This window comes from Lagopus muta, chromosome 17 (genome assembly GCF_023343835.1).
Source record: "Lagopus muta isolate bLagMut1 chromosome 17, bLagMut1 primary, whole genome shotgun sequence".
Taxonomy (NCBI): Eukaryota; Metazoa; Chordata; class Aves; order Galliformes; family Phasianidae; genus Lagopus; species Lagopus muta.
Window position 1 is genome coordinate 7,506,130 of NC_064449.1, and position 20,888 is coordinate 7,527,017.

Here is a 20,888-nt window from a genome sequence, read left to right on the forward strand (position 1 = left end):
TTAATGGAAAGCATACCCCAGACAGACAGACGGACAGACAGAAGCTGCGTGGCTCTGACCTGGAGCAGGCCAGCTCAGGGTGTGGTGCTGAGACAGCAGTGGTGTTGGAGGGGGTGAAACACTTACTGTTGGCTATGTTGGAAGCAGTGTAACTGTCTGCCATTCCTGAGACCTGGCTGGCAATGCTGATCTCACTGGCTCTCCGGAAGCCCCTGAACTGAGGGGCTGAAATGGGGGTGGACAGGGACGCGCTTTCCATGAAGACGGCACCATGAGACTGAACAACATCTGCTACAAAGTTGAAACAGGGAAATCAAAATATTAGACCAACAGACAGAGACGGGGCAAGATGAACTCGAGAGGAGGAAGAGGAGGAAAACAAGGCCCGTAGATGCAAAAACCTTTCAAAGCTGATCTGAATGGAAAACATTTCATCGGAGCTCTAGTTTGGAAAGAAAGCAAACACCGCAGCAAGCAGAGAGGCATGCGGCTGGAGAGTGGCCTTTGATTGAGGAAAGCAAAATAATTAGCTCAAAAAACCCAACCAAATCCAAAGTGCCAAACAAAATAATCCAGGCAGACTTACTTAAGCAGCTATAGCAGAAGCATGTGTCATACATACAGATGTGAATATATACAGCTTTGTATATATCCACAGAGACAAAATAATCAGGGGAGGGAGAACAATTAAAAACAATGTTTAAAAAGGGATATTTGTTTTCTTGCAACATTTAGACTTAAATAAACATCTCCAAGACAGAAGTGTTAATACAGAAAGTACCAAGAAAACATTTCATGCCTGGCAGGGATTAAATTTGAACTTGTGTTTTATTGCTGATTGATACAGCCAACACTCATTAAATTGAAGCAAGGGCTATTGAGAGAAAGGAGTGCTGAGCTCTTACATCTCCAGGCGGTGTTGGTGAATCGGGGAGTGCTCAGACTGTGAAAACAGAGCTTCTTCTGTACAGCTGCAAGCCTGGGTTTTAGATCCCAACCTGAGGTCTACCAAGTGTGCCTTAACCCTCCAGTACATCGATACAGAGCAGGAGGATTTCAAGTCACGCTGATGTGGACTGTATACGTGTATCAGAGGGAAACAGACCTCAAATGGCAAAACCAAGAGATGCTGGAAGTCAAAATAAAATCTCTGCATTTCAGTTTTCCCCCTCTACCAGTGGTGCCAGCACCCACCCCTCTGCAGATGCGATGAGGCCAAATTCAATGTCTCTGGGATATCCTTTGATTCTGCAGGGCAGAGGATTTATGGTGCCAAGTGCACTCCATAGCAGGTAGCACAGGTGTGACAGTAACATGCACAAGCAAAGCTACTCACTCCTGTTTTAACACTGCCCATCTCTGCTGTACCTGAGTAGCAGCATCTGAACTTTTATCAAGACAGGGCAAAGGTTGGTGTCCTCAGGGGCAGCAATGCCACAGGGAAGCAAGCACATTTCTCCCCCACACCAACATCCTCCACCTATTTCAGCCACTTTAGATATCCCTGGGTTTGATCCTAGCACATGGTTGGCTCAGGGCGTTTTTGGTTTATTTTAACACAGATCTTTTTGCTTAGGGCTACTGATCTGCTTCCTCCAATCTCTCAGTTCCCAGCAGCAGTGTCTGTGCCCACACAAATCCTGCTGCAGCAGAGGGAAAGAGAGCGTTCGAAGCAGAAACCTGTACCCACGTGTTGGTGTGAGAGTTCTGTTCTCTGCAGGGAAAATCAGGCCACAAGCTGCTCTGTGTAAAAGCTTTGTGCACTGGATGATCTGAGCCACAGTGGGAGCCTGCCCTGATGATGAGCTTCGCACACTGCCCACGTTGTGCCTGAAAAGCCATTACCAGCATCACTTTCTCAGCACTTTCCTCCTCTTTTCACCTTGCCTTGAGCTGCTGGCTGCCATAACCAGCACCTCTGAGCCCATGTGCCAGCGTGGCTTTCTTACTGTGGAAAGCACCAGCATGAGCAGACAGCTCAAGGACAGGCTGTACTTGGAGAACACAAGCCAAGCCAGGGGCTGGCTACATTCACCCACATGGGGTAAAGGATCCAGGTCCCACTGCTGGTATCTACTGGCTGCATGAGCTGGGACAACCTCCTCGGCTCTCCAGGTTACCCCTGGCCTGTACACACTGTGAGATCCTTCTGCAATTATTCTCTTCCATCACATCACATGGCTGCCCCAGCACAGCTGCAACACAGATGATGCCCATCAACTTCCCTGAACTCAGTCAGATGTAGTGAGAAGGGAGCTTGGCTTTGTCTGTACTAGGAAAAGTGCCAGGCTCTGGTTTTAGCCAGTATCGACCAGTGAAGCCTGAACTTCTTTCCTCTCCCTTAGAAATAAACATCTGTGGCCTGAATTAGGAAGCAGCTGGAAGACACTCTAAAGAGCATTACAACAGTGCTACTCAGGAGGAAAGGCTGGGGCAAACATGGGGCTGCCTGGGCTGATCGTGGCTCTGGCTCTGTTAGCGTATCTTCACAAAAAAACAACCTCCCACAGCCCCTCCAAACCACCACAAAGTCATCACCGCAGTGATTCTCACTTGTACAAAAACCCAGTCTGTTTTAGTGTCACTGAAGTGCTCAATTCAGCACTGCCTGCACTGGTGTCAGAAACCTGCTCCTCTCTAGGGGATGGTGTGCAGTCACTCCCGTGCCCAGCCCACCTGCTTTGCTTTCACATTTCTCCCCTTCCCCATGCTACGTTCCCTCTGTCTTTGAAAGATGTCGGTTTATAAAGAAAAGGAGGGCCAGGAAACAGCAGGGCAGGAAGCAGGGGCAGCGAGCTGCCCCTCCAGCCAGGCTCCCTCAGCCCAAAGCTGCAGCAACAGCGACTTCCAGATGAGATACTGGGACACAACTCACAGGAAAACAAACAAACAAACAACAGAAACCTAACAACTTATTTCCTAAACTCTGCCTATTCTTTGTAGCAGTAAACTCTGCCTATTTCTTTTGGGGCAGCACTGTTCTTGCCTTTCAGAAACCACAGGGGCTCTCTTTAAGAATGATGTGAGCAGGATGAATTGAGATTTTACTGCACTTCCAGAAGAGGTGCTATAAGAAACAAAACGACTTTTTTTTTTTTTCCCCAGCTATAGATCTTTTAACACTCATTTCTACGCTGTATTTTTTTTTATGGACTCATTTGTCAATGTCCTCAGTGATTGTTTTGCACTCAGCAAACGGCACCAGGCCATCCTCCTAATGTACTGCTGGCACTGAGTTAAGTCCTGAGGGTACCAGAGTGGCAGATTTCAGTATGTGCTATTTGCTCTGCCACAGAAGCGGGGAATGCTGAAAGCACTAAAAATATGTAAGGTTCAATAAAACACAAAAGCCAGCCAGCTGCTCAGCAGAGCCAGGCCTTGCCTGCATCAATCACCGGCCAGCGCTGGGCGCTCTGCAATTGCTACCCTGAGATCAAGAGCCATGCAGAGTGCTGCTGTCCTTATGTTTTCATGGTTGTGGAGCTCCTGCAGACCAGAGGCTGTACTTGTTGCAGTCAAAGCAAGCACTGCTCGGCCACATTGTGCTCTTGAAACACAGGGTAAAGAGCAGAGAATCTTCTGAAAGCACTGTCCTGACAGCAGGATGTATCAGATGACAGCTAAATGGCACTTCATCAGTGACCTCCAAAGGGATTAATGAATAGTACCAGATCCCTTGCCTCTGCTTTGTTATGGAACATCATAGCCAACGCAGCAACTGCACACCTACTAATCACCTGCACCTTCAGAAGACACAGGCAGAACCTATCTGGAAGAGTCTGCAACGTTGCCATCCTGTGTGACCACATAACATACTGCACTACTCATGGACAGTGATGGTCAGCTTGTTAAACAAATAAAATGACAGCAGAACTGGGTTCTCAATTGGGAATAGAAAAAAAAAAGTGAGAATGGGCACGTGACACATGGGAAAGAGAAAACTAAAAGTCTCATTAAGATCGCAGTTGTAGCACCAGCCGCCACCAGAATAAATGAGGCCATGCAGCATTTACCATAGTAGAACAAAGCAAAACAAATGCATTGAACTTTGCTTTTAAGGCAGAAGACCAGAAATTAACTGTAAAAAGCCAACACACAGCCACCTTGGGGTCTGAAAGCCTCATTCAGTGTACTCAGCAGAGCCACAAGGACTGTCCAAACACGGAACACTCAAATGGACAAAATCTGGTCTGACACAGCATTGATTAGACTGCTGGCCACAGCACAGTGTGGCTGAGTGCTGGGGAGCTGCACACTGCAGTCCAGTCCTGTGGGATCTGCACATGAGCAAGGCACCCAGAGACTCTGTGCTGCTGTGCCAAAGCCTCTTCCAGCAGCACTGCCACTAGAAGAGGAAGAAATGAAGTATGTGGCAGCAGTCTCCCCTTCCGAACTCAGCACCGTGGTTCTGACTCATTCTTTTCCTGCTGGGTCTCCCAGACCCCAAGCAGTAATTTCACGTGGCACAGTCTGAGACACAGCATGAAGACTTCAGCTCCAGGAGGTAACAGAATGGTCTCCAAAAAGCACCCCGAGTACCACAGACAATACAAAAGTGTAGATTACACACACTCAGCAAAGCCAGCACTTTTATTGGAAACATCTTGCCAATTCAGTACGGGAACGGGGATACTTGTTTCCATGAAGCTGTCCTGGTGCTGGGCAGCACCCAGAGGGCTACTTTCCATGAGGAGGATGGGATTGTTCTGGATTGTCTCAACTAGAAGCAGATGGGGAAAAAAAAAATACAGAAGGACAAAGAACAACAGACATGTGGCCACGAAGTAATAACGTACAAACAATTACAACTGAGCACTTTAACTATGAGGAAACGGTCTTCAATGAAAGGACAACCTTCAAAGAGAGCAAAAGAAACGAAACATGGGTGGGTTTCCAAACAGACCCACATTGGAGAGATTGGCTGGTAGCAGATGAGAGCAAAACGATGGTATTTCAAAGCCAAAAGAAAAGGGAGCCTCTTCAGCAGCTTCTCCAAATGAGCTAAATCTACAAATAGCCAGCAGACCCAGAGAAAAATGAGAAGAAATACATGCTCCATGGGAAGATTTACTTGAATCAGACTTACAGCCTACACAGTGAGCACAGGAGTAAGCAGAGCTGTGAATTTGATTCCACTCTGCGAGTTGGTTGCAATGAAATGGGGACCCAATATCTAGTACAGATGGCACAAGGAAAAACATAATGGAAAAAAGTCTAAGAGTCCTGGATGGGGTGAAACACAAAGCCAGCCACCTGCACAAGGAAATGCACACAGTGGCATTATGGAACATCTTGTGCATGACTAATTGTAATAATTGAGTTTTTGAATTCCACATGATCATCAAATCATATACCTTAATTACAGCAACAATTTACTTTTCTGGAGCATCCTACAATGAGCACTTCTGTGTTATTAGTGGCTTTGCAAACCATGGTCAGAACAGCCCTTCTAGATAATGCCCAAATCACAGCCACTTTTGGCTCTAATGGAAAGGAAGAGCCTGTTACTTTACAGTAAGCAAATGAAGAGGTGTTGTTTTACACAGTCAGAGAATTGAAAGTTGCTTTTTTGGTCAGTTTTATTCATCATGTCAGAGCAGCATCTCTTACAGTAACACAGCTCAAACCTGAAGAGGGTTTTGAAATCACCCTACCCTTCCTATAGCTGAGCTCACTGCCATTTCACTCTCTCCATTACATCACATACAGGTTTATCTCTAAACTTAGACACAGCCAACCTAACAGAGGTGTAGGGAGGCACAGTAAATTAGTGAGATCACTGCTGTAGCACGGGATGATAACCAGAATGCAGGTTTAAGATATATATATATTTTTAAGGCTACTTGCAGCTGATACCAAGAATATACACCCCCAGAAATTTGCTTTCCAACTTGCCACAGATTCCCCAAGCTGCTGTAACTGGACTGAGTACAAATGCAGTTGTGGGTGGATCCATTTTTAAGAGGTGTTGCAGCAAGATCTTTGCTATATTTGACGAGTGGGGTCTGCAGAAAGTATTTATTCGCTTTGCTAATTACAGATTTTAGTTTATGCCTGTTTAAACAAATTAGACCTCCTGATTCAGCAATTGAAACCATCTTTAAAGATACAGATACAAAGCAGACCACGTAAGTGGAAATTTACCAGAGTGTTAGAGGGGAATGAAAACAAACAAAAAACAAAACACACAATCCCAGTCTTCCTAGATGGTGGCTTTTGCATTTGACTCCAGTTTGCCAGCATGATTTCTTTTACAGTAGAAACTCCTAGCTAGTCTGTTGATTTTAAGGACTCTTTGAGTAAGTATTCTAACAAGGGGAAAAACCAGTGAAGCTGTCCTCCTTGCCCCAAAGCCCTTACTCTGGAAGGAGCTAAAGCTTTAGGTGAAATGGAAAGGGCAAATTTAGTTTCGTGCAGCAGTTAAATTCCCCGAGAACTCCTTGCAATGAGAGCTTGCATTAAAATGGCAACAGACCATGAGAGTCTAGGCACAGAAGTGAAGTGAAGATGGTAGGAAATAGAATTTATTTTATTAGATCAACTGCAGGAGCACTGATGTAATGGGAGCTGAGCCAGGGCATGGTCAGGACACAATTGTTTCAGATGAAACCTAGCCAGCCAAAAGAACATGCACACAGCCATTTTAGACATTGTTACTGTGCAATTGGGGTAGAGCAAGTGAAAAGGCCGCTGATGGCAGAGGAGTCCTAGTAGACTGAGTGTCTCATGGGCAAGGTGTAAAAGGCAAGGCATTGCCAGCAGCCTGACCATTTGCAGGAGCCAGTCCTTTGGCTGGTTCCATGAAAAAACAAAGGGCACAACCAAGTGAATCATCTCATTATCTTACTGCTGACTTTGCTCCTTCCTCTCTTCACTGGCACCCTAAACACCAAGGCCCTAAAACTCAGCCAAGTTAATCATGTTCCATTCAGTCCCAACAACAAGCATCAGCTTGGGTGTAAAACATGGACTTCAAAGGGAGCTCATTAGATTTTGACTCTCAGCAGCTGATGGCCTCTATGTGACAAATGACAGGCATTTGAGACACAGGGCACTGATTTTGTTGGAAAAAAAAGCCTACTTTTCTGATAAATCAAGAATGAAGTTAATGTTACAGGGCCAATTCTCTTTCTTGTCATTCCCAATTGCTTCGATAACTTCATGTGAAGTTTAGACAGCTAAACAGGGATCCAAAGTGACTTACCCAGAACAGCAGAATTGCCATCACCCAATGGGAACCTCTGGTAACGAGGAATATTAAAGGGGGGCAAAAGGTAGAACTTCCTCTCCAGAAGAGGCTCAAGGCGTGAAGCAGATGGGTCTGCAGGGTGGAACAGGTTATAGACCTGCTGACAAGCTGGTCTGAGCTGAAAGACTAAAGAGATGGAGAAAAAAGTGTTCAAGTATCACACAGTTATTAGTCTATAAAACTGTTGAGGGTGGTTGTTTTTTCTTTTTTTAAGTACTGATGATTTATTACCTCCTCTTATTCCATTTTAATCAACTGAAATATTTATCAGTACATTTACAGATTCAATAATTTTCCCAGTATTCTTAACACTTGGAAGTAAAGGACAAATGAATAAATTCTCAGTATTGTCCAGATCACAGGGTGACCTGATCCCTTGTGGCAGAATAAACATTTCCTTTACCAATATTTGGGTTTTTTGACTCGATTACTCAGGGAACACAGCAGTTTACATCAGGACTTACTGTCAAGAGCTGGAATGACAGTTTTTCGCAGTGCAAGAACCAGACCCAGGGGAGAACCGAAGAGGAAGAAGTCAGTGATCTCAAATTCAAACTTCCCAATATTTCCTCCATCCAGCATAGTGGAGCTACTTGACCGCCTGGATCCCGGGTCATTTCTCAGAACACTAGAATGTAAACTGGAAGAAGACCAGAAAACAACGTCAAAATTTCATCCATGCTATTTTGTCATAATTGAAGGCCAGATAAGTGATTGACAGCGAGTGTAATTTCTGTCTCTCTTGTGAAGGAACTGTGCCAATCAACCCACTGTGCCTCTGTACTGTAGATTTCCTATCCAGCAAGATGTGCCCCCCAAACAATGACCTCATTTCATTGGTATACTTCAGACTGTACAAATCCAAGCCTTGAGTGGGTTCATTAACACTTTCCAATCACCTCAAAATGTTGGTTTTTTGAGGAGTCAAAATCTGGGCTGCTGCTTGTAGAACAGCCATTTCCAAGCTAAAATAACCAGCAAACCAAAGTTACTAGAGTAACAAACAGGGGGGAAAAAGCAGATTTACAATGATTCACTCCATTACACACATCACTGCTGTGCTTTCTGGCTGTCAACATTTGAGTTCCTTCCATCACCTAACTCTCAAATGTTACAGAAAACTGCGCTTATCCATTTCTTCCTCATAGAAATATTTGGACAAATGTTACAGTATTAAAAAGAGAAGAGGAAAAAAAATGGGAGGAGAAAGAGAAAAGGAAAGATCAAAATCTGCATGAGGGCTTCTAACATACTCATGTACCAGATTCACATTACAGCTTCCAAACATGTGCATAGCACACACTGGACATGGTAATCCAAGGTAATTAACTCAGTGGCCATGATGTAAATTGCGTTTATCATGCAACCAGGACTCTCTCACCTCTGTTTTTCCCTTGAGGTCACATATGCCAAGTTATTACCATTCAAATTATCCCTCAGCCTTATCCCAACAACCCCAAGTAATTGTACTTAAATAAAAAAGATACAAATGTGTCCAGCCTTCTCCTTTTATCTGTCAGATCTCCTTGAAAAATTAAACTCATGTACAGTGCAGGCTGGCCAATACATAAGTTTACAACAAAGACTTGACGTCACATATCCGTTGGACACTAAGGAAAGGGAAACAGGAATTCTTAGACAACAAGCCCAGGAATCCACCCCCATGCTTGGAAGAGGTCATGGTCTGGGGTAAAACAGTGAAATAACAGATGTGTAGCACTAATAACCTGGTTCAGAAAAGGTTTTCTGACATTCTTCTCTCACCAGCCCAAAGCAATACAGCTGAATTTCTCTTCCTCTCCAGATTCTACAGATTCAGACTGCAGCCTTGCTGGGCTGTCACCAGTTGCAACTGGAGAGCTGAGGACAGACTCCCAGCAGTGACTTTGCAGGGTGTTTTCAAACACTTTAAAAAGCATTTGAACAGGGCCTATAAAACATGTAGGATAAATGAATACCAAAACAGCCAGGCTGAATAACAGGCTTACAGGCCTGGAGTCAGGGATGATGTAAATGTAAGTCTCTACCCAGCCCCAGCACAGAGTCCCAGGTGGCCACCAGCACATGCCACAGCAATTGCTCATCAGGCCATGTCTGAAGGCAGCATGTGGCTGCCCGAGTGGGCAGTGATGTCCCACAGCGTGGGGCTCATGGAAATAGGGCTGTTCATCTGTAGCTTTAGAACTTTGGCAAGCAGCACGTTACTCCAGGGACAGCATCCTGCTGGCTGTCGCCCCCTAAGGGTGCTAATACCTTCTCCTTGTGCCCCACTGCCATGTATTCTCTGAAGGTGCACACATGCACAATCACAGTGCTGTTCTCCTGGTTACCATCCACAGGGAAATAACCAGCTTACTTATGGCAGGCACAGAGATCACAAAGTCAAAACAGCAATGTCAAAAGCAAGAGGAACAGGAGGTTGCAGCAGTGACAGCTAAAATGAGTATGTTCCCATTCCTGTGATGTGAACAAGCCTCCCTGAGATCACACTGCTGGGATGTGAGATGCTCAAACAGATTTAAAAACAAGCCACCTTTGGTGAAGCTACAATTATTTTAACTGTCAAGACTGCAACACATTAAGTTTGCCGCATGTAAGGAATACAAAGTTACTCAGAATAAGTTCAGCATTGCTGAAGACAGGGCAACAACAGTGTGATCCAAAAAAACATGCAACAGAAAGGATCCTGATGGCAGATGTGTTGCAGCAGGGTAAGTACAAGGCTTTTTGCATATTCACTCATCTTCCCACGGCATCTTTTTGTGGGGAATGGAAGAGAATGAGAACAGTCATACTGCTAAGCAATTTGGACGGCTCCTCTCATTTTACTGGAATCTTGATAGTCTTTTCTGCAATCAAAAGAAATGAGAGCCAAGGGGAACTCTGAATCCATCATGCTCCAAGCAATGTACAGTGCCCTGTTCTCCCTTTAAAAAGCAGCAGATGTACTGTGTGCATTAATTAAACAAGAGCTTATGAATTTCAGAAGCAAATCAACTCATTTACAATAATACAAGTACAGCACAGCCAGAAATAATGTAGTTGTGCAGAAGGACTGAATTTAAAAATAAATGTGTGATTGTAATCTCCAGATGCTGCTCTGGCTTGCTGGGCATTATCCCAAAGAAGAGAGTTGATCTGATACATGAATAAAAAATTAGTGTCTTTGGCACAGGTTGAAATCTGCAATAGGCATGGAGAGAAAGGCCCCGATATGCCAGGCTGCCAGAATGCTGGGCCCATTAGGAAAACTTGGCTCAGTCCTGCCAGTCTCCTGCACAAAGCTGAGTAGCATCAGAGCTTGGTTTTCATATGGGAAAATCATTATTTAATGACAGAGAGACTGAAGGGGCATTCAGCCAATGACTGGGCTGGATGATCCCTGCCAAGAGGAAGGGCTGAGCCCCTGCGCCCTGGACCAGAGAGGGAGAGATGCAAACGGAGCTCATGCATTTCTCCAGGATAAATCTTGTTACTGAGCTTTGGGAGAGGCTCATTTTTGACTCAGGTTTTAAAGGTTGATTTTGAAAGATGCAAAGCCCCAAAGAAGTAAAAGTGCCCTAATCCATCAGCACACTGAACACTGACAGCCCTTTCCAGGCTCCCCTCAAATGCATTCCAAAGGGAGCTGGCACGCTCCTTAAGAGATGGAGCATGAAAGACTGGGACAAATCTGTCTGAAAAGACAGATGGCACTGCACAATCCCTTCGCCATTCCAGGCTCACTGCCTCTGCTAAACTAGATGCAAAATGCATCAAGATGCCAGCCCACTTTCCTGTGCTCAGCCTGTGCTCCTGAGGTCAAGAACACAGAAGAGAAAGTACATTTCTGCATGACTCCTGTACTACAGGAGGCTGTTTCAATAAGGTACGAACAAGAGACTGATTGTCTTTTATTAACCTGCTAGGAACAGCTGAAAAGTTACTGTTTTGTCTTTCGTAAATGCAGTTACCTTTTTGAAAACAAAAACTCTGTTCTGCTATGAATCTTTTGCAAATGGGCCCCTGACAAGGCAGGACAACGTGAGCCCCTGTGCTGGGACAACACTGCAAGTAACTGAGGAGAAGAAGAAGAGTGGGATGAGATTTCAGCTCAGCATGGGGCAAAAGGAACAGAACTGAACATAGTCACAATGCAGATAATGGTGTTTGCCTGGGGAGACACTGCTCCCAATGCTGGGGATGTAGAGGGAAGAGGGATTAGGAGAATGATGCAGTTCCTCTGGTCCTATAGGAGACAGAGGTATGGGCTGTCCAGTTACACAGGCTGAGCGAAATGATTCAGCCAGAAAAAGCCTCTGAGCTTGCAGAAGTAATCCCCAAATGATCAGCAGCAATGGAAAGATCACTATGAAAATTTTATTGGTTATGTTAACAGATACAGTTGTGAAAGCCCATCTGAGGAAGCTTTGCAATGTGATACTGAGAGCTTTGACAGCGAGTAACAAATCTGAAATACAACCTAGGTACAATGGAGCAGCTCTGGCAGAGGACAAAACCCAATCCCTTGCTCCTGCTTCATGTAACGGCAAGGATGATTTTGCCAAACAGTCATGCAGGACAGTAGAGATGAACCAACTAACCAGTGAGGGGCTCACGATGACTTACTCAGAGCATGTGACTGACCTACCAGAAACCTATTACTGTGACAGGAAAGGACAATGCAGTTCAATCTCACACTTGAACTAAGCTAAAATTAAAGAGCACTCTACTCGTGACAACAGGTCAGCTTTTGGAGATCCTTTGAAATTAAAACAATATCAGAGTCACAATTCTGCTTCACTCTCTTCACTCATGCTGTTAACATATTTGCCATATGACCTCCACGCTGCAATTGCAGCACAGAAAAAAGCAGTTACCTGTCTGGCCAGTCAGAAACAGGATAAAGAGCTGTTCCACTGTCATACTGATGCAGTAGAGCAGCTGGATTCTCTCACTGCTGCTGAGTAAGGGCGCTGATAGTTTTTTTTGTATATACAACATACTCAATGAAATCTATATTCCTCTAATCTAAAATAACGTTTTCCTCCACCTTCCTTGACGCAGGATAACAAAGCAACATTCGAGTTTCACAGGTGCACCATCTCAGCTCCGGAGCACTGCTGGCTCTGTTCCTTAGAAATCTTACCTTGAAAGGAAGGCCTGATGCTGCTTTATCGTGTCCAGTTCGTAGGTTGACGAATCGCTCCTTTTCCGTGGCAGCTGCTTCTTTGGATCCTCTCCGTTGCTACGGGGAATATCAATGTTGCTCCTGCTGAGGTGTCTGCTGGCTTCCAGATTAGAGCCGCTGGAGCAATAGCTGTTGTTCACTGTTATTCCAGGAGATAGCAGGTCGGTATCCTGGGATTTGAAATACATGGATTTATCACTCTGACAACTGAATCATCCACATTATATCCTCCTCCTTCCATCCTTCTCAACACATCTACATCAAAATCTCATTCACAGCAAAGCCCACCAAGTCCTGGGATTCACACACACTAAGACACACCTGCTGGCCATCAATTACAAAGACAGACTTTGCTGTTTTGTGCAAAGATGCTCACTAAAACCAGGGGCTGTGGCCAGCATACCTATTCCCAGCAGGCACAGCATTACCTGGACACTCACAACACTCCCTCTTCGACTGCTGTTTTGGCTCTCAGACACAGTTTGATTGCTGTAGCATAAGGCATCAAATCCCAGAATTCCTCCAACACAGTCCCCAACCAAGCAGACCTGAAAAAGGCAACAGAGATGGGGCGGGGAAGAGCCCTTGGACTTCAGTTCAGAGATGACAGTTAAAAGGAATGCTGGATTATACTTGGAAAAGCTGCTGTAACAGGATAACCAGTGTTTTTACCAGTAAGACTGTTTTGTCAGAAAACATCCGCTCATACCCTGCAGACTCTTGCTAGCCAGCACAGCTATCATGTTCTGCCTTTTCCCATCTGCCAACCAGAGCAAGGTGAAAGCAACACAGAGACTATCTATGGCCCTAAGTCCAGGGTCAAAAAAGCAAGCCTGAATCCCTCCTCACCAGCTGCCCACACCACCTCAGGCAAGCTTTGCTGTGCTTCTATTCCCTGTTTGTGCTGTCAGGAGATAATGCTGTCCTGCCTCCAAGAGCATTCAGTAGATAGGCACAACACAGCACTGAGAGCCCTGAGCAGAAGGTGGCTTTCTGCAGCCCTGGGGCTGGGAACAAGCTCAGGGTGGATAATATGCACAACATGCACAGCCTGTTCAATAGCTCAAATTCCACTTGGGCTACAGGGTCACTCTGCTCACAGAAGTGTGATGCTCAGTGATGGTATTTTACAGGACAGAGGACTTGTGCCACCTCGAAAAAGAAACCTGTATTTGTGACAGACGACTCTAGTGAGAGCTGCTGAGGGGAACACTGAAACATCCTTGGTTTGCAATGGGAGTAGCAAAAGTAGCTTTCCTGATTTGGAAAAGTGTGTCATGCTGAAAACTGATTAACTTCACAGCCTTGTAGCTTCATTTCTCAACACAAGCTCTGACTTTACTTTGAATCCCAAAGGTTCAAGACAGAGCGTAAGCAATAATCTCTCTTTCAGAAAGCAATGGAAGCACATTTATTGCAGCTCAACACTTCTGCGCTTCCATCCATCCCAAGAAATGAATGGAAAGAGCTTCAGAAGGAAATTGCTTCACTTGCTCTTCCTTTTGTTGTGGCTCACCTGGCCATTGAACGACATGCCCTCCTGGGATCTGATGAACTCGCTGTAGGCCTGGTTGGCTCTGATGATCACTGTGGCTACTGCTTCTTGGTACTGAGGTGATGATGTTGCTAGCAGAGGGAGGGCAGCAAGGGGAATATGATCCTGGCTGTTGGACAGGCAGCCTTCATCATAACTATATGGGCTGAGGCTGGATAGAGCAAGAGAGATTGGAAATACTAAGATGCAGATTGGGAAAAGCATTTACAAGCAGTACAGTCAGTTGTGAGGACTGTTAAAAAAAAAAAAAAGCCACAAGACAGAATGGCCATTTACTCCAAAGTGAACACACAAGAAATTTAATAAGTCTTTCCCTCCCATCAAACGTAAATCTTCAAGGACAGCACCTTACATGGATAGAACAACCTTCAGACAAGGAACTAGAGCCTCAGTATTTATTGGATTAATTAGAGTAAATCAATGACAAAAGTCTTGCTGCATGATTACTGTATTCACTGCAGCTAAGTATGAAATTGAGATTGAATGCTTCTCTAGTATATTAATAAGTGCACTCTTGTAGTGTGGTCAGAACTTTCAATGTGCAGAGTATTTAATGAATGCCAGATCAAAAAAGAAAATAAAAAAACAAGCATGAAATTTTACACGTCTGAAAAAAAGTAGCATCAACTTACCTGGACACCAGTGAAAAGGCTTCGGAGCAGATGGCTGGGCAAGGGACTAGCCTGATGGCAATGTGTCCAAGAGCAGCTGGGTAGTGTACCCTCATCACCGTGTCAAAGACAGTCGTGATGGTGTTGACATCCCCTTGCTTAGAGCTCTGATCACCACTTCCCGAGTCTAGGATGTTCCCTCCATGGAGTACTAAGAGGAGGACATGGATTTTACTTGGCTGCATTAATGGCTGCACTGATTCATCCTAGGTGGGAATGAACAGAGCAAAGTAGAAAGGTTGGTTTTGCAAAGAAATTATATTTGTCCCACACGGATTTTAAGGAAATTTTATCAACTTTTTTCCCCCAAACTCATACATGGTACTTACAACACATGCACTAGTTAAATAGGTTTAAGACTTCAGATTTGCTTATAATGTTGGCAAAAAGGAACTGAAGAGAAAAAAACTCCCTATAAAAAAGTTCTCCATAACCAAAGGGCTGGCCAACAACTGGCTCAGTGGCTGCTATACAGACACACCACAGGTTTGTATAGTGGCTGCCCAGGTCGTTCACTTACGATGTTGAATAAACTCCTTGCCTTAAAAGACAGGTTGCAGTTTGTATCTGAACTCCAGGGAGGGTTATTGTTAAGTTTCCTAGCAGAACAGCTCTCAATCTGATCCTGATGCCCTAAGATCAGGTCCAGAACATCCATTTGTGTTGGTCACGTGTTATAACGCAATGGAACATAACCTATTTTTGGTATCTCTCCACTATCAGGGCTCTCAGTGTTAACAGCTCCTTTGCAGACTCTAATCCCCCCACCCCAAAACCTGTGACATGCAGAAGCAGGTACTGATCCTTTCTCCTGTGTCTCACCCCACATCTAACAGAGACAACCTCTGAGGACATCCTGGCTGCTTCCCCAGGGGAAGGCAACTCCCTGCTGAGGCATTGCAGAAGACACTAGGAGTGGGTGGGAAAGGGGGGAGTGGGGGGCAAGCAGGATTTTCCATTGGGCAATTTTTTCTTATTTTAACATTTTTAGTCACCTGCTGTCTTTTGAGCAGTGACTGAGCCCCTGACAAACACAATGGTGGGAGGGAAGCATGCCCAGGCACACATTAGCAACCTAACAGCTAGCTTGCATTTTTACCAGATAAATGCTAAAGCATGTGTTAATACGCAGCCCACCAGAAGCATTAAAATTCACATCCAAGTCTGTAATAAAGATTTTCCAGACCTCCTGCACAAGAACAGCCTTTAATTATTTAGCACCATTACATTATATTAATGTCTGCTCTTTAAACTTTCTCCGATTCCAGTTTACAGTGCTTGCAAGGTGAACTTCTCCCTGGCTGGAGGCATCAGAGGACCTCTCTGCATCTGAGCACTGCTTTCAGACAAATGTTTTAAGTGCTCATTCGGAGAACAACATGAGTCACCAAGCTCAGGTCATCCGGAGGTTTATCAGTCATTTGGAGGCGCCGTTCCCTTCCAGTTCATTAACCTCTGCTCTTAAAGGAAGTGGGGAACATGCAAGCAACTGCTGATTACTTTAGGGGTGGTGGTGGCTACTTAGAACTTTCCTGTAAGATCTGGATTCGTGTAAGACAACTGAATCTTGGGCTACCTTTTGGTGAGGGAGTTTCCAAACAGGAAATCCCTGCTGAGGTGGCTAGAAATTTCAAACTGTTTTAGTGGACTACTTGTGAACAACTACAGGGAAAAAGCATTTTCAGCTCTCTTTCAAGTTTCTTTCCTAAAATTAAGCCAGAAACAAGAATGACTTGAGGAGACTACCTGAAGAAGACAGCAATTTCTCCGCACCAATTCAGCTTCTGCATGAAATCTTAGGGCTGTGAGCTGCAGACAGCTCACCGTGAGGTGGCTAGAACCACTCCATCTCCAGCAACCCACTTTCCCCATAGCCCTCAAGCTCTCAGTCTCTACAACAAAAGCCTAGCATGTAGAATAATATCAAATCCATGCTCACAGTCTTTAACTGACCGTAACATAAGTTAAGCAGTTCACAATGGACTCTGTAAGCAGCCACATCAGCTGTGCAGCACAAACAGGCACTGCCTGGGGGGCAGGATGACTACCATGACTCTAAGGGACATCTTACTAGGACACTGGCTTGCAAAAACCTGCATACTCCAAGACTGGAAAGCCAGTGGGGTAATCATTTGTTATTTTATCCGGAGCTCTGATACAGACTGTGCTATAACTGGTTTCCAAACAAGGCCCTGAGCAGTTCAAATGAGTGGGCTGCAGCTCAGCTGTGTCAGTGGGACTACTGCAGCCTGCAGTTACACAGCACTCCTGTTTCCACTAGCTCACTTGGCATTATCAGGGCAGTTCTACCAGCAGTGCCTCAGGCAGCTGTTATCCCCACAGGATCAGTGTTTTTTCCAGCTGGATACCTGACACTGCCTGCAAACGATTGAAAATTTTCTATCTGATGCTCAAAAGGCAGGTGAAATAATCCCTTAAGCCTAGCCAGGGAGTACACAGCATACCAGTGTGGCTTCAAATGATACACAAAGACAAGACACCACTCGCAGCGAAGAGAGCAGTTCACCCCATTTACCCCACATGGAGACTCTCCAGCAACAAGGGATCCTGTTATAAGAAACCAAAGTGCTTACTTCAATGATGCTGAGCCTCTCCACACTGGAGCCAACGTGGTACTCTGCTGATGTCTCATGATACAAGTCACCTGCAAGCACAGAGGTTTAAAATGTCAGCAATGCAAGACACTTTGGCAAAGACACTCTCCCTCAGAGGCAGACAGTGCCAATGCCTCTCAGCCTCTTTGCCTCAGATTGCCTTAATTATTTCATCAAATTGCCCTCTCCTTCCCTCCCCCATCCTTCCAGCTGAGAACCTGGGCAATGCCAGGCCACTTATTTTCCAGCAATTTCTCATAACCTTAATAAGCACTTCAGGACACTGGCAAGTTCTACTTTCCTTACAGCAACCCAAGCATCCTCATTCCATCAGGCACTGCATCAATGGGAAATCCCTGCACCATTCTCAGAAGTGATTCATATGTGGGAAAATAAAAGGAACCACTGCAACTGTACTGGGGGAGCAGAGATCTGAGGCACTCACATGTCTGTGTCTACAGCATTGTACTAGAAAGCCTAAGTGTCATCCTTCACTGTGTCGCTACATGAATCGAGCTAGCTGAGGAGTCCAATTCCTTTCAAAGTTTCGTAAGGATGAGCAGGAAAAAAAAAATTGAAAAAAAAATTGAGGTGGGTACAGATAAGAACAAAGGATGGAGCAAGAGAAAAGAAAAGCAAGGAGAAACTGAAGTAATTCCAGACAGAGCCAAAGTATTCATCATTATATGAATGAATCCTGCCTGTCACACAAAGGAACCTAACCAACATGGGAAACGAAGAGAACCAAGAGCTTCCTTCTCCCATCTCCCACCAGGCAGCGCCGTTCCAGCAGTGCTAGGCAGTCATCTCTACGCTCTGCCTCAGCTTCTCCGATCATGAGATGAAGATAACAAGTTTTACATTGCTCAGAATGGGGCTGTAAAAGTGACCTGGAAAGACCGTGAAATATCACATGCGGTTTTGACTTAAGAAAAAAAAAATTACCCTGGACATCATCACATTCGGGGGTTTCAATTTTATCCATCAGATCATTGGAACTCCATTTGGTTATTTCTTTCGGGAACATTTCCTCATTGTCAGACAAGTCCTCTTTAAAAAACAGATTTTTTGAGTCACACACATACAGTTATGTATACAGACAAGAGCACAGAACAGAATTTTAATCAAAAGACCCCATAGCTATATGTAACCTTACAAACATCCTGATGGTTTAAGTCATACTAAAACACGATACTTTCTCAGCTTTCATTATGTAGGAAAAGAAGCCTATTTGGAAGAAGTCAAGAACATGCAACGAAAAGGTTCTGTTTCCAAACAAAAGCCCTAAGGTGTAGAAAACATGACACAGGTTCTTAGAACAACCATTTGAAGTACAAAGTTAGACATTTTTCCGGCCGCACTTTCTGCACAGCATGACCCTGTATGGCTGCTTGGTGATGCTGAGCAGCCAGCAGGTTCCATAAGGAGAGGACAAAGCAACATTTGCTGTTGGGATCCTCCCTGAGTTATGTGAAAACTGAGTGAGGTCTTTGGGGGAAGCAGTGATAAGAATCGCTGTTGTTAACAGGACCAAATACCTAAAAAGGCAGAAGTAACAAAGGAAACTGAACTCCGCCGGCTATCTTTAGCCTGATTTCCTCAGGAGACAGGCCACACTGCCTCCACGTCCTCCATTTCCCTCCTACCTCAAGAGCTTCTTCCCAGGCTAATTTCAGCTACAGCTGGTAAAGAACAAGGCTCCCCAGAACACTACCTTCAGAGAAATGTAACGAAAAGGAAGAGGCATAAAAGGGACAGAGCCTCTAAAACACTCCCTGGCAGCATCCAGGAAGGTGAACAGGGCTGAGCCCCTTGCAGAGCACTCCCACAACTCCCACACTCAGTGCTTCACCAGGACATGCTGTGGGAAGAGGAGCAGAGCCCCGGGGCTGTACCTGAACCCACAGCCAACAGCAGCAGCTGAAGGCTTACAGCGGTGCTTTTGCTATGAGTTGCTGGTTCCTTCTCTTTTTTTTTCTTTTTTTCTTTTTTTCCCTATGTTAGGGATGTGTCTTTAACTGTTACAGAGGTTAATTGGTTTCTAATTTATTTATTGCACTGTGCTTATTATTCCTTTCCTGAAAATTTTGGGTTCATAAATTTAATAACGAGATATAAACATAATAATAACAGCAGCAATTACAGATGTCTTGATCTAAAATCTTTAGAGCCCCAAACGAGGGTTCTCCCTTTCTTGGTGCTGTGCAGTCACTAAGAAAATAATCAGTTGGAAGAATCCCAGGATCAGGAAACAAAGAGATTATGAAATTTATTATTCTTTTCAGTGTATCTAGCTAGGTCTGAGTGCACGGCCGAGCAAAGACCAATTATTTTTAGGAGTTTCTATTTACACGTTGACCACAGAAAGACAGCAACCTGGAAACTTCGTACTGGCATGCCATTTCCTTTTTCAGCTATGGAAAAAGCTGAGTAAATCCTCTGTGCCCCACGCAAGGGAGCATGGAGTACCTGTTCCCAGCAAGGGGAAGCACGTGCGTGCAGAACATGTGCTGGCGGAGAATTAAGAAGATTGCACTCAAAGCTCCTTCAGCAACTTAAGCTTAATATTGAACTTATTTCCTTGAGAGGTTTAATTGCAGCCCTTATTGCTACCTAAGTGATCACTGAAAGGGATATTACTCCCATTATTAGCATTTATTACGGGATAGGAATCAGATATTACTGTACTCGTCACCTCTTTAACCAGACTCAGTGAACGAGGAAGAGTGGGAAGTCCAAGACAAGAAACCTCCCCGAGCTCAGAGTGCACCCACTGCATGGTGAGGGAACGTGTGTGTCCATGGGAATCACTGCTGAGGAGCTCTGCTGGCTGCTGACCCTGATCAGTTCCACTTCCCACAGCACTGACCCCGCATCTCCCAGCACAACGAGCCTCCTGGCTGCTGCTGGGGTTAATTCTCCCTCCTAGGGACCTTAGGAGCACTCCTGGGATTCCCCATGGGCCTGAATCCCAAATATCTATCTCAATCTATCTCCTTTTTATTACTGAGTAATTAAAAAGAGGAAAAAAAAAAAAGGGTGGATAGCGGTGATGCCATTTCAATGACTCATTCCTCTTTTCTTGTTATGTATATTGCTACAATAAATCCTCTACCGTTTCTGCAGGTGCTATATAAGTCAATAAATTGACCTGAAGTTGGCCCTTCTCTTTCCAAACAAGATGAATTCATCACTTTGACTCACAGGCATCCTGGCCACTTTCTACCTCAGCATTTGGGATGCATGCCTAAATACTTGATGTGAGAACTCTAGAAGATACCATCAGTTTTGTGGATCTGAACTTCAGCTCAACATCACTGAAATTCTGCTTTACAAAATCGGGGTGTGATCTTCTCACAATTTCATTTCAGAGAAAGGTCACCAACTTCATCAGCACACGTTGCACATGTAACTTAGATTAGCATTACAAGCTGAGAGGAGTCCATCTGTTGTCGGCAGAGACAGAGCCTCCCAGGCTTACATACATATTAAGTACAACATATAAAATGAATGCAGTGGAACAAAGCTTCTTCGTATAATTACATGGAAAAAAAGAAGAAAGAACACCAAAGAATTCACCAAATGTGAGCAGTCAAAATTGCTTTGGAAATTCTGGAATCAACACTGA

The 20,888-nt window shown here is 44.7% G+C and overlaps 1 protein-coding gene across 21 annotated transcripts in view; it reads right to left on the reverse strand.

Moving 5' to 3' along the window:
- The window catches only part of PITPNM2 (phosphatidylinositol transfer protein membrane associated 2), a 114,267-nt gene that overhangs the window by 13,633 nt on the left and 79,746 nt on the right, over positions 1-20,888 (reverse strand). For 17 of the 21 annotated variants that reach the window (XM_048964037.1, XM_048964029.1, XM_048964035.1 and 14 more), the window contains 10 exons: positions 18,206-18,310; positions 17,240-17,310; positions 14,607-14,851; positions 13,936-14,125; positions 12,848-12,967; positions 12,378-12,589; positions 7,714-7,889; positions 7,205-7,375; positions 4,571-4,720; positions 127-291 (listed from right to left, as the gene is read on the reverse strand). In XM_048964037.1, coding sequence (XP_048819994.1) covers positions 127-291; positions 4,571-4,720; positions 7,205-7,375; positions 7,714-7,889; positions 12,378-12,589; positions 12,848-12,967; positions 13,936-14,125; positions 14,607-14,851; positions 17,240-17,310; positions 18,206-18,310 — 1,605 coding nt within the window. The remainder of the gene's footprint in view (positions 1-126; positions 292-4,570; positions 4,721-7,204; positions 7,376-7,713; positions 7,890-12,377; positions 12,590-12,847; positions 12,968-13,935; positions 14,126-14,606; positions 14,852-17,239; positions 17,311-18,205; positions 18,311-20,888) is intronic. The other 4 variants (XM_048964045.1, XM_048964047.1, XM_048964044.1 and 1 more) reach the window with 3 other exon arrangements.